The 14475-nt window shown below is 35.3% G+C and overlaps 1 protein-coding gene across 9 annotated transcripts in view; it reads right to left on the minus strand.

Moving 5' to 3' along the window:
• Positions 1-14475, minus strand: part of CCDC158 (coiled-coil domain containing 158) — a 69960-nt gene that overhangs the window by 1742 nt on the left and 53743 nt on the right. For 8 of the 9 annotated variants that reach the window (XM_074345615.1, XM_074345605.1, XM_074345589.1 and 5 more), the window contains 4 exons: positions 10968-11128; positions 8700-8759; positions 4254-4321; positions 1722-1880 (listed from right to left, as the gene is read on the minus strand). In XM_074345615.1, the coding sequence (XP_074201716.1) occupies positions 1722-1880; positions 4254-4321; positions 8700-8759; positions 10968-11128 (448 nt within the window). The remainder of the gene's footprint in view (positions 1-1721; positions 1881-4253; positions 4322-8699; positions 8760-10967; positions 11129-14475) is intronic. The other variant, XM_074345575.1, reaches the window with a different exon arrangement.

Here is a 14475-nt window from a genome sequence, read left to right on the forward strand (position 1 = left end):
TTAGATGTGGTATTAAAAGTCTATTCAATATTTCTTTTTAGAAATCTTCCAATTACAGGTTAAACAGTCTCTGCTTTAAAATAATGGAATCTTTAAAGCACTATTTTAAAATAAAGAAACGTCAAATCTAAATATTGCAATACTAGCTTATCTGATTGTTTCAAACCAGTCTGATTTAGTATTATTTAACTACATAGCATTAAATGGGATGAGTGGGAGGAACACTTCAAGTTTAATGATACATTCTGCATTGTAAATGACAACTTTTCATACCAAATCTGAGTAGTTCCAGTAACTTGGGGTTTGGAAGAGCAAGATTCAATACTGAAACTGGCAACATTTTTGAATGTGTGTGAGGCCAAGCACCCATTTCAGTTGCTGTCACGTGAATGAGGACAGTATTGTATGATGGGAGAAGGCAGTACAGACATGGCCACAGTGAACATGGAACCTAGAATAAACGTGGCAGCAGCAACTGAGGAGGGCCCAGAGGCATCTTGGCTAGTCTCTAATAGGTAGGTATGCGAAGTTTTGTCAACCTCTAAAAACTAGTTGTCAATCTCAAGATTTTAATTTTGAGCTTAGTCTCTGACTTGCTGTATAATCTTGAAAATAGTTTTGATGGCTCATTTTCCTATCAAAAAATGCCCTTTTAATTAAATATATTAAGTCTAAAAGGCAATCATCTGGGACTTATTTTAGTTCAAGAGAAAAAAAAACAATTTCTCAGAGAGATTTTTAACATAAATAATATAAAATTTGATGTTTGATGACTATCTAACAATAGGGGGATAAAAAAGAAAATGCCATGCTATAACGTAACCACAAACTAATAATGAGGTGACCAGCAGCACTGTTCTACTCCTGCAATAATCACTGCTCTAATAATGAAGTAACTTGTTACTCTGTTTTTTAAATATTAAAGAATAACTTAGAAATATAAGAGATGAAGGAGGATACAAATGCAGAAAAAAGATAGTAAAAAAGAAAATGTATTAAAATCTATGATTAGATTCTGATTTTCTTTTCTTTTTTTTTTAGGATCTAAAATATATTGGGTGTAAAATTTCAAAAGACCAGAAACTGACTTAACAATGATGCAACAACTTGCCTAGTTTATTCCTTATCAAAGGGAATGATGCCATAGGGCACTAGGGCAGTGTGAGTCATATATGGTGAAAAACATTTCAAATTCAATTCAATATAGAAGTCCACTTATTTATCAGGCACTTATTCAAAATCAAACATTTTTCCCATCCATCTTAGTGAATAACAAATGAACTTAAAATTTAAAAAATGAGAACATTTTGACAAATTTGTATGATAGATACTTGCACTTTCAAAGGCAAAGACTGAAGAGAGTCATAATTTCAGAGAATGTAAATAAGAAAAAAAGTCATTCTCAGCATTTAAAAAAGACCCAAAATCTTATTATAAAATGGAGAAAAAAGTTCATTATTCATATCAGAGAAAGAAAAAGATAATATTTACCTATAACATCTATGTACATTTACTAAGGGATGTGTGTGTATGTGTGTATACAACAGCTATTCTATTTAAATAAGACCCACATAAGCACACACCCACCACACAACATCAATTAGAGCATACACATAAGAACACCGTGTAAAACCTTATTAATTCCGATTATGGAAAACAACTGTTAATTCATCAGAGTAGGAAATTGATTAATCTCATCAATGATGTCAGATCATTCTTACCTTTAACAGAATCAGACGAATGGACAGGCTTGGTGGATCTATACTGTGATGTGGAACCTATAGAATCTTCAACTGAACTAGTTAGGAGTGAGTGAACTGGAGACTTCTTAGGAGAGGAATGGAATGAACGAGAAGCAGGATTTTTCACAGATGGACTTCCTAAAAGTTGACAAGAACAAAAGTAAAAGGACAAAATTAATTAAAAATAGTATACTGCACCTCTTGAAAAATCAAACTTTCATGAGAAAATGTTCCCAATGATGGGGGTGGGGGTGGGTGTTCTAGTAAATACCCAAGGCTTCGAGTTGGAACTGAAAAGGGCTATGTTTTATGAATAAGGAACAAGATCTGCCCTTAGGGATCCTGAGGTCTATCTTCAAATTATCTTCATTCCTGATTGCATTAAATTGATCTGGGATTGCTGGTGTCCTTGGTTGTGTACCAGAAGCAAGCATGAATGCTGTCTGGAGGAAGGTGACCTTATTCTAAGTCGCAAACCATCTGTACAATTTTTCACACATCTGTCATCCAACAACCAGGCATATGAGGAGACAAAAATAACATGGCAGAAAAAACCAAGAGAAAAAATACAGGTAATAGATATAGACCCACAAGATCTGGATAATGGAGGCACAGCCTACCACAGACTCAAAAGCATTACTCTAAACCCCAAACCAGTTCTTCTTACATAAAGAAAACCACACCTAGACACATCAACAAAAACTGCAGTAAATAAATGAAACTCAAAGACAAAAACAATCTTATAGCTGCCAGAAAGGCAAAAAGGACAGATTACATGTAAATGAGTAACAATTAATTTTAGAGCTGACTTGTTAGTAGAGACAATGGAAGCAAAAAAAACAATGATACATTTTCAAAGTGAAGGAAAAATGTTAATCTAGAATTCTATGCTTAGCAAAAATATTCCTCAAAAATGGGGATAAAATAAAGACAAGTTCAGAAAAACAAAAACTAGGAGAACACACTAAAGGCATAAGTAAAATGTTACCAGAGAGAAGGTAAAGTGTGAAGAGGTGGGTGTATCTAAATGGATATCAACTGTACAACACAATGCAAATGATCCACTGTGATATTTACATTTATGATTAAAATGTGACAACAACTGTATGTAAGTTGGAAGGAAAGTGAATGGAGTTAACACGTTCCAAGGCACTCACAATGTATGAGGAAAGGTAAAGGGACTCATTTATATGACTCTAACAAAGCAAGGATATATGTTGTATTCTCTTGGGTAATCATTAAAATAACATGTAAGTGAAGTAAAACCTGAAGGAATTGTTTGACTTCAAATAAATGCTTTTTTTTCTTCACAAAATATTAGTTCTTAAAAGATTTCTCGTAAGTTAAAGGTTATCTAAAAATTAAGAATTTGCATTTATTTTATGAATGTCATGTTTTGATTTTATATACTAATACTCTTCTACAAAAGACAAGAAAATTTGGAAATTTCTCTTCTATCTCTTTCACCTCACAACTGGATTTTCCCTAATTATGTTATTACTGTCCAAATTTATAGCTAAACTTTTGTTGAATAACCATCATTCTCACAGTTTCATTCTTTCCTATTATTTCATTCTCTTCCATAGGAAGGCTTGATTGCTTGCCTGCTGGTTTGCCTTTGCTCTCCAAATCTAACAGATCCTCTCTATTGTTATCTTTCATCTTTCTTAGTTTTAAAAATTCCTTTTCTATATTATCTCTAGGGCCCATCATGTTCTTGAGTATGATTTCAGTCATGTCTATCCTATTTTTTAAAATTTTTCTAAGGCTTTTCCTGTAATGTTTTTATTTTTTCTTCTGCATTTCTAGTCTGAGTTATCCCATTTGGCTTTTCCACAAATTCTGTTATCTTTCAATCCCCTCCTTGACCTTCTCATTTTATAGAGCATTTTGCCTACTTATAGTCCTTGGAAAGTATATGGAGAACCATCTGTCTCATTTCTTTTTCTTTTCTTTCCATTCATTCAATAAGTATTTAATGAGCACCTGCTACATGCCAGGAAGGTTCTAGGTCCTGGGATATATCAGTGAGCCAAACAATTAAAGACACCTGCCCTTGTGCAGCTTTTGTCTAGCAGGAGGTGACACACAATGAACAACATAAATTAGTAAGTTACACAGTAGAAAAAATGCTAAGTGTAATTGAAAAAAAGAAAAAGATAAGGGGGACTGGAATTGTGGGAGGGTTACAATTTTTATATAAGTTGGTGAGAGGTAAGTCTTACAGGGTAAGTGACATCTGAGCAAAGACTTTAAAGGAGGTGGTGGGATTAGCAAAGTGGAGGGAACAGTGGGTATAAGGGCCCTATTATAGAAGCTGCCCAGCATGTTGGAGGAACACTTCAAAGGAGGACAAAGCAAAGTGAATGCATGGGGAGTAGCAGGAAGTGAGACCAGAGAGTTACAGGACTTACAGGCCACTGTCATGACTGGCTTTTACTCTCATGGAAACGAGGAGCCACTACAGGGTTTTCAGAAGGTCTCATTTCTGTGCTTTCATTGAAAACTCACCTGCAGATGGGAATGTGAAGCAACCAGGTGGGTCTTCCAAGTCTCCTGTGTGTAATGTGACTGGCTCTCTGGAAGCATAAGAATGGTCATGCAAACATTCCATTTCAAAACACAGTGCTAAATTTATGGACAGAAACAAGATAATGAAGGCAAAAGTGATGGCTGAGAACATAAACCCAAGATGGCAGTTATAACCCTAAACTGCAGAAGTCCTAAAATACCCTATGAAGGAGATCCAAAATTTCATCATCCTTAAGTATTCAGTGCCCACAAACATTTTGCAAAATGAAAATATAATAATATGTAATCTTGGTTAGAAAATACATGTTTGCATAATAATAGCTATAAAACCCAAAATTTCTCTCATGGATTCTAAGAGAGGTAACCTTTTTTTTTTTTAATTGAAGTATAGTTGATTCACAATATTGTGTTAGTTTCTGGAGTACAGCAAAGTGATTCAGTTATACATATATACACATACATATATATATATTCTTCTTCATATTTTTTTCCATTATGGTTTGTTACAGGATATTGAATATAGTTCCCTGTGCTATAAAGTAAGACCTTGTTGTTTACCTATTTTGTATATAATAGTTTGTATCTGCTAATCCCAAACTCCTAATTTATCCCTCTGCAACCCCCTTTCCCGTATGGTAACCATAAATTTGTTTTCTCTATCTGTAAGTGATATCATATTATATTTGTCTTTGTCTGCCTTACTTCACTTAGTATGATCATCTCTAGGTCCATCCATGTTGCTGCACTATTTCATTCTTTTCTATGGCTGAGTAGTATTATATACGTAATAATATATATATATATATATATATATATATATATATATATATATATATATATATATATATATATATATATATATATATCTACTATAATTTCTTTATCCATTTATCTGTCAATAGACATTTAGGTTGCTTCCAAATCTTGGCTATTGTAAATAGTGCTGCTTTGGACACTGAGGTGCATGTATCTTTTTAAATTAGTTTTCTCTAGATACATACCCAGGAGTGGGATTACCGGATCATTGGATAACTATATTTTTAGGTTTTTAAGGAACCTCCATACTGTTCTCCATAGTGGCTGCACCAAATTACATTCCCAACCAACAATGTAGGAGGGTTCCCTTTTCTCCACACCCTCATCTGCATTTGTTATTTGTAGACTTAATAATGATGGCCATTCTGATTAGTGTGAGGTGATACTTCATTGCAGTTTTGATTTGCATTTCTCTAATAATTAGCAATGCTGAGCATCCTTTCATGTGCCTACTGACCATCTGTATGTCTTCTTTGGAGAAATGTCTGTTTAGGTCTTCTGCCCATTTTTTGGTTGGGTTGTTTGTTTATATGTTAATGAGTTCTATGAGCCATTTACATATTCCGGAAATTAAGCCCTTGTTAGTCGCACTGTTTGCAAATATTGTCTCCCAGTCCATAGGTTGTCTTTTTGTTTATGGTTTCCTTTGTTGTGCAAAAGCTTGTAAGTTTAATTAGGTCCCATCTGTTTATTTTTGCTTTTATTTCTATTGCCTGGGTAGACTGCCCTAGGAGAACACTGCTAAGATTTATGTCAGAGAATGTTTTGCCTATGTTCTCTTCTAGGACTTTTATGGTGTCCTATCTTATATTCAAATTTTTAAGCCATTTGGAATTTATTTTTGTGTATGGTATGAGGGAGTGTTCTAACTCATTGATTTACATGCAGCTGTCCAGCTTTTCCAATACCACTTGCTGAAGAGACTGTCTTTTCTCCATTGTATATTCTTGCCTCCTTTGTCAAAGATTAACTGACTATAGATGTGTGGGTTCATTTCTGGTCTCTCTATTTTGTTCCATCGATCCATATGTTTGTTTTCCCCCCAATACCATGATGTTTTGATTACTGTAGCACTGTAGTATTGTGTTTTGATTACTGTAGCACTGTAGTATTGTCTGAAGTCTGGGAGGTTATGCCTCCAGCTTTGCTCTTTTTCTTCAGGATTGCTTTGGCAATTCTGGGTCTTTTGTGATTCCATATAAACTTCAGGATTATTTTTCCCAGTTCTGTGAAAAATGTCCTGGGTAATTTGATAGGGATCACATTAAATCTGTTGATTGCTTTGGGTATATGGCCATTTTAACAATATTAATTCTTCCATTCTAAGAGCATGGGATAGCTTTCCATTTCTCTGAATCATCTTCAATTTCCTTTATCGATGTTTTATAGTAAGAGATGCAATCCTAATGACTCATTTAAAAATGAAAAAAACAAAGAAAAAGAACCTCTCTTAGCAATAATAAGTATTGCTTTACAAAACTGTCAGGCCCATTGAAATCAGTAAGTTGAAATAAACCACAGAGCTCTCTGTGGGTTGGGGTACTAGTATGAAAATATTATGACAGCAGTTCTCAAAGTGGTACCCTTTCAAAGAGGGTTTGTGAGGTCAACACTATTTTTATTATAATACTAAGATATTATTTTCTTCTTAACTCTCAGTCTCTCACAAGTGTACACTGGAGTTTCTCAAAGGCTCCATAATATCTGATATCACAACAGACTAATGCAGAGGCGGATATGAGAATCCAGCTATCTTTTATTAAGCCACGCATTATATTAAAAAAAAATTAAAGAAGAAAACAATGTCTTCTCAGTGATTTTTCATCTGAAAAGTAGTTATTTTTCATATTTTTCATAGTTATTTTTCATGTTATTATTGTAACATGTAATATACTGTTATTTTTAAGTGAATAAATATCAAAATGTTTTACTTTTTTTTTTAATGCTTAAAATTAATTTTCCAATACTACAAATAAAAATGACCTATATTGAAAAAAGCTCTTTGGAATCCTCAGTGATATTTTTGGGTGAAAATGGGTCCTGAGACCAAAAAGTCTGAGACTATTAGGAGAAAAGCCCTGGAAAGGAAGGTCATGCTATATTGGGCGAGGAGTTTGTTCTTGCTACAGTAGGCAACAGGGAGCCTTTGAAGGTTTAGGGGCGGGGAACATAGTCTGATATGTGCCTTAGGCAGATCAATTTGAAACTGATGCATGAAAGCAATTGGAACTTGCAAGAGATTGGGGATTTAAAATATCCACACTAAACACTATAGAGGCCACCACAGTGGACCATGAGGATGTCTCAAAGGCCTATAAAGCAGTGTGATAGGATGAATAATGTCTGTCAAACATATCTGCGTCTAAATGCCAGGAACCTATGAATGTTACTTAAATGGCACTAGAAATGTTGCAGATCTGATTAAATCAGGGATCTTGCAATAAGGAGATTACCCTGGGTTGTCTGGAGATATACCTGCATTTCTTAAATGCCATCATATAAAGAGATTTGTGTATCTCTTTATAAGAGGAAGGCAGGGCGAGATTTTACACAGAGCAGAGAATGTGACGTGACAATTTCAGCAGAAAGATTTGAGGTTGCTATGTCATGGGCTGTGAAGATGGAGGAAGTAGCCACAAGCCAAAGAGCAGAAAGAATGAAGCTCTAGAAGCCTAGAAGCTCTAGAAGAAAAAGGTAAGGAAATGGATTAATCCCAAGGGCTTCTGGAGGCAGTATAGCCTTTGCCAACATCTTGATTGGGCTCTTTTTCAGGTAGCTCAGTCCAGGTACACAGAGGCAGAGCACAGGAGTGGTTACAAGCCTGAACTCAGGAACCAGCTAGACCTGAGTTCAAATCTGGCTCCACTGTTTACAAGCTGTATAACCTTAGCAAATAGCTTGGCAATCTGAGTCTTCATCTCTATCCTATAACAGGGATAATAGTGCCTACATCATAGATTCAATTAGACAGACTAAATGAGATTAGACTAAAACACCCAGATAATAGTAAAAATAAAAACAGCAGTAGATAGCTGCAGATATTATTAACAGGAAAAATGTAGTGTTATACACCCAAGTGAGAAGAAAATCAAAACTTGTTTCTTTTAGGCAAAGAGAAAGTAGTATTTAGAAAGATTCAAGTTCACTGAATATTGATCAAACAGCAGGGAGAGTAAGACAATATTTATAATCTGTCTTAATTCATACACTAAACAAATATTTACTGAACAGCTATTATGTGACAGGGGATATGCTCGGTACTGAAGATACAGGAATGAAGAAGTCTTTGCCTAACTGGAATTTAAACAGTAGAATTCATTTTCATATTCTTATGATATTAAGAGGGCTGTGATATCTTTATTATTTATAGGTGGTAAAAATAGAAAAGATAAAAGTAAATCTTTTTCCAGGCAGTCAATCAGTGAATAGACTCTACGACTGTAAGCAACTTGAGGACAGGGCCCATGTTTGTCTTGCTCACTGTTACGTTCTAAGGGCCTAGCACAGTGTACTGTACATCAAGGGCAACTAACAATGTTCTGAATTAAAGAACGAACAGTAGCAAAGGGGATGTTTTAAAAGTTTGGGGCTGGTCAGATCATTTCTTACCTGCTAAGAGTTTCACTTGATTTGCTGCCTTCAGTGGATTCCCTTAATGAGTTGTTGCTTCTGTTGGCAGAGGGTGGGAGAAGTTAAAGACTACGTGATGTTATTTTAACTCAGTGATAAAACAAAACTATTCTTCTGACTATTGATTTTAGACAAATGCAGATTCAAAAGAGTGAGATTGGGGCACTGGCTCTTCCAGGTGGAGGAAACAGTATGGAGAAAAGCTTGAAGACAGAAGGAAAGGAACTTCTGGGGAATCAGGGGTAGTTTGTTTTGATTAGAGCACAATGCAGGAGGAAAGCAGGGTGGTGACAAGTTAGGGAGATTCTTCAGTGCAGCCTGGGAACCTTGTATTGAATGCAGCAGACAGTCAGGAGCTACTGAAGATCTGTAAGCAGTGGCTTCTGTGTCTGACATGAGAAACAAATTAATATCAACTTTTTTCCTTTTTTGCTAAAGTCAGTTCTCAGAAGTTGCTTTGTTTATGGGCTATAGATTTCATTTCTTTATGCTCATTTTATGATTTTATTTAAAACTTCAGCTATTCAATTATTAATAAAAATAGGATTATTTTCAGTGAGGTTCTTACATGCTATATTGAGGTTGTTATAACTTCCTACAGGACCACCTTCCTCTCAAAAGTTATATAAGCTACTGTAAATATATGTAAATGTAAAAAAAAAGTCTTCCATTTTTGGAATGGCATACTATATAAATATCTTCATATGGGTAATGAAGGTAATGTCAAAGGACAATTTCCAGATTCCACGTATTTTTAGAATAATCAATTGCTCACATGTATTTAACTCTTCTTTAACTCACAACAGTAGATTTTAGGCCCCCAAGCAAATTTTGCAAAGGGCTATGGGTTACTCCTGGAGTTCATCAACTTAGAAATGCTTTTGTTCCTGAACTCTTAAAAGCTTTAGGCTGAATTTTGACTTTGGTCAGAAGGTCACTTGTAAGATGACAATGAATTAACATAAATTCTCCAAAGCTAGGGACCAAATATATTCATCTTCAATACAGTCCAATATAGTCAAGCCCATCATTAGTGGTTGAAGTGATGGAAATTTGATCAAGGAAGTCATGGTAATCTGGAATGATTAGAGCTGGAGCCGAAGACTCTAATGTCTACTTCTGGCTTTGCCTCTTTGCCTCATAGGAGGAGGTGACTCAATCTATGTCTAAATTTAATCATCTGTCAAATGAGCTTAATAATACTGTCCTGGCTTAGAAGGTATATATAGAGTTATGACAAAAATGAAAGTGCTCTGTACATATAAGTATTCTTGGATGCAGTGACAATGGAATGTTCCTGACATGTGATTCAGAGACTGAAATGTTATGCTAGGAAACTGTTACTAATATTTTACTACTATTATTAATAAAAATAGATAAATCAAGCTAATATTTTTCTACCTCAGATTAATAAACACTAATTGAACATCTTAAGAAACTGGACATTGTTTATCTATAAGTATTATGAGAGAAAGTATTATTTTGAGATATTTGTCGTATAACTAGAAAATAAATATTACAACAATGGGTTGTTGTAATACTAACAATTGCATACAACTAGCATTATAATGCTAAGAATATAGTATACACCATATTAAAATGCTCTAAGTTAATCTAATAACAGCACATAATAAACATTTAAAACACTATTTGAAAAGAACATGAGAATCTCACTGATTTTGCAGGTATGTACAGGGAGTGGCTGGTGGACTTGTTGAATCCTTTTTGGATTTGACCTTTTATTAACTTAATATAAGTCACTGGCATGAATGCCTATAGAACAAGGACTCTCTTATTAGCTTATACCTGGAGAGTTACGTAGTTCTCAGGGTTCTAGTTTTAGCTCTACCATATGTGGCTTCAGGTAAGTCCTTTTGGAACTTGTGTTTTTCTCAGTTTTAAAGTGGGATAGGTAAATAAATCCTGCTCTGTCTTGTCCCAAACAGTTGTGATAATCGAATAAGATTACGGATGTGAAATCTGTTGGGAACCATAAATTACTCCATGACTAACTTTGGGTAACACTTCGCCCTAACTTCTGAATAGAACAACTATTATTTTCTCTTGATGTCAAGTTGTTTTACTTTTGCTTAACTTCTCTACTTTCATACTGTTTTCCCCAGTGGCATCAGAGAGCCCTCCAAGTTACTGAAACCTCAGCCTCCCAGAGGTTGTCTCACGCAGACGACACAGCGGCAAACCACGGGTGAGAGAAGCCTTCCCCCTCTGAATTACACTCAGTCTTACACAGCCACATAGGAGACCCCCAGGGACGGCGTTCTCCCATCTTCCTCGGTCTTGCCCAGAGGCACGGCTGGCTCCTCGTTGATCACACTTCTCAATTCTTGGAGAAGCTGTTTCAAGTCCCTTGTTGGATCTTCCTTCATTGTGTTGTGTTTCATAGAGTGCTGAATTAAAACAATTTACAAAAAAAGGACACTTTGTTTTTTCATATTCAAATGCCATTTCATATTATAAAATTAATTTATAGAGGAAAAACAAGAGGAAATACAAAACCACCTATAATTCTTACTACTCAGAGATGATCAATAATAACCAATAAATACAGTGCTATATCTAATTTATAAATGTTTGCATACTTATATGTAAGCATATTTATAGAGTATGCAAACACAGGATCAAACTATACACAACTATTTTTAAATGTTAGTTTATTTTTTCACTTTAACAATGAGGTATGGACATCTTACCATGCTGTTAAATATTAACAACTACATTCAGGCCAAATAATTTCAATATTTCGCTTAGGGCTGAACTAATTTTATAAAAGTACAAAACTTTAGAAGTAAGGAACTCTCTAGAGATGAGTTAATCTACCCCCACATTTTACTGATTAGGAAAGAGACAACCAATATTTTCAAACTGTGTTAGCTGGTATTTGAGAACAGTATTAAAATTGTATATTTTTCAATTTTCAGATATATAATATTCCTTAATGAATATTTATAATGTAATAACATGTATCGAGGGGAATCAAATGATAGTCAGAAGTTGTCCTGTTGAGCAGGTGGACTTCAAGGATGTTCATGGCTAGAGAGGCATCAAGCATCATCAAGCAGTCTTAGGCAGAAGTATCTGTCCCAATGTAGAGTTGTACCTGCTACACAGATTGGTTGCTGAGGGATGAACACTGCAAGATTTCTGTTTTTGGGCTTTCCTTTTAGAGAGCCCATGCCAACCAAGTGTTGATATTACTGGTATAACTTTCACATTCCCCTCCTCTTCCTACTCCCACTGATAAGCCACATGAAATATCCAGCTAAAGATGTCAAGAGTTTTACCTAATTGAATGTGTGGCAAGTAAGGTCTTTCCAGTTTACTGATGGAAATTACCATGATGAGTTCAGAGTTTCATAAATTAAACTCCATTAACTTATTAAGTTTGACTTCATTAATTTAACATATATGAAGATGTGAACCGTTTTTTTAAATAGACTTTAATTTTTAGAGCAGTCTTAGGTTCACAGCAAAAATGAGTATAAGGTACAGAGATTTCCCATATACCTGCTAATTCCACACATGCTGAACCAGTTTCTTAATCATGAATAAGACATTTGTCTCTAAGCAGATCCAATTTCACCAAACACTGGCTTTGTTCTTGCCCTGGCCCTGGTGGACATAATACCTGTTGTGGAATAAAACTTCAATAACCTTATCCTACTGCAATATTCAGTCACTTTAGTTCTAACCTTGAAATCTCAATATAACACCTAGACCTTCGTATCTTCTGCCCGTTAGAAAGTTTACTTAATAAGCTTTGTCAATTATTAAAAATTTTAATCCCTTGATATTTATTAAAAATTATCAATATAATAACCTACAAACATACAAATATGCTCCTTCTCACCCTCAGGATCATGACACTCAGGTTCTTTGAGAGTAACTGGTGCTTTGCAAGACAAAAAAGGTTGAAAAGCATTCAGCTCTAACATTTACTTAGCAATTAGTCATATTCTCTTATTGTGATTTCACCCTAATACTCTTTAAAACTTTTAAAATTTGTGTTGCTCCTCCAATTAAAATGTAAGTTTCATAGAATCAAAGACTGGTTTGATCATCACTGTATTCATATACTGCATTTCAAATAGCCCATACTTTGCCTGTGTATGAAATCACAGAAGTATCAAGTTGGAGGGATCTTGAAGATCAGTGAAGCTCTAGTCCAATCTCCAGTCAGAAGTGATGATGAATTTTCTCCATGGCCCTCCCCCCCAGTAATATATTATCTTGCTTTTGCTTGATCGCCAAAAACCAAGGTAGGCAGTTTAATTTTTATATAGCTTAATCCTTTGCAAGAAAGCCTTAAACTGAGTCTCCTCCACACAACTTCCATCCCTGGTCATAGTATTATCCTCTAAGGTCATGAGGGAACAAGTCTAACATGATAACTTTTTAGAAACTTACTTATCATTCCAACATCCCCTCCCCCATCTACACTTTCTAACACACACCCTAAGCTAGATCTCAATTCTTCTATTCTTTAAATGGCATGAGTTCATGATTTCTCACCACTTTGTGCTTCTTTTCGATAGACTCTGGTTAATCAGTGGTTCTCTTAAATGCTCATGCCCAAAAATGAAACAGAGAATTTAGGGAGAGTCTGACCAGAGCAGAAGAGAGAACTGGCTCCTTTCTTGACAGTTGTATTATTTCCATTTTCCACTATTATAAATAATGCATCAAATGAATATCTTCATGCACTTACCTTTATACCTATCTCTAATTATTTTATCAAGATCAAATTCTAGAGATGATATTACTGAATCAGAGCATTTTAGGACATCTGGTAGCTATTTTCTAGAAAAGTCATAACTAACTGATAATCATCAACTCTCCTTAGATCCATCAGAGAACTGAGGACACAGGGCAAACTGCTGCTCTCAAAACTGGAGGCAAATACACAGAATTACAACTTACTGGAGCAGAAGTCCAAGAGCAGAAATCCTCCACTGAAAACTTTAATGAATTTGCTAGAGGCTCAGTGAGAACAAGCTTAAGAATTAAAAACTCCAGGTTAGGGCCACCACATCTTTGTTTTACCTCCAGGAGCCTCATCAGATTCTCAGAGTGAAGATTGGAGAAAAATCCCCTTGTGTTTCCTGACAAGAGTAAGGGAAAAGTAACTATTCTGAAATATGCTCAGAGCCTTCTGTTCTTCTTAATAAATCCAGCCATCCAGGGATAGTATCAAACCAGAGCCTAAATAACTTGGGTTTTACTAAAGCCTGACCAACTCAACTCCCTCTAGTCTTCCTGTCTCACCTAAAGGTGGTAGTGGCGGTGAGGTAACAAAACTGAGAACTTAGGAAGGTTCCACCCAAGGGGCACAGGCTCACTAAAAACCAGACCTAATTATAAGACTATACAGTGCTTCCCTGCCCACCCTCCCAGCCCTGCCAACACACACATCTTACCATGATATCAGTAGGGCTTCTGTATAATAATGAGATTACAACAAAAGAAGTACATGTCAAAGACCTTAAGAAAAAGTCTCTAAGGAAACCCAAAGACAACAGGGGAGACACAAACAAGGACACCTGAGGAAATTTTAGCCTCAGACACCTACAACTACAGTAAAGAGTAAACACAGCCCAACTCCTAGACAAAAACATAAAATCTCACACTAAAGGTCTATTTTTTCTCAGTTCTTTCTACCCAGTACACCATGTCTAGCTTTCAACAAAAAAAATCACAAGACATATTAAAAGACAAAAAACATAGTTTGAAGAGACAG

This window comes from Camelus bactrianus, chromosome 2 (assembly GCF_048773025.1).
Source record: "Camelus bactrianus isolate YW-2024 breed Bactrian camel chromosome 2, ASM4877302v1, whole genome shotgun sequence".
Taxonomy (NCBI): domain Eukaryota; kingdom Metazoa; phylum Chordata; class Mammalia; order Artiodactyla; family Camelidae; genus Camelus; species Camelus bactrianus.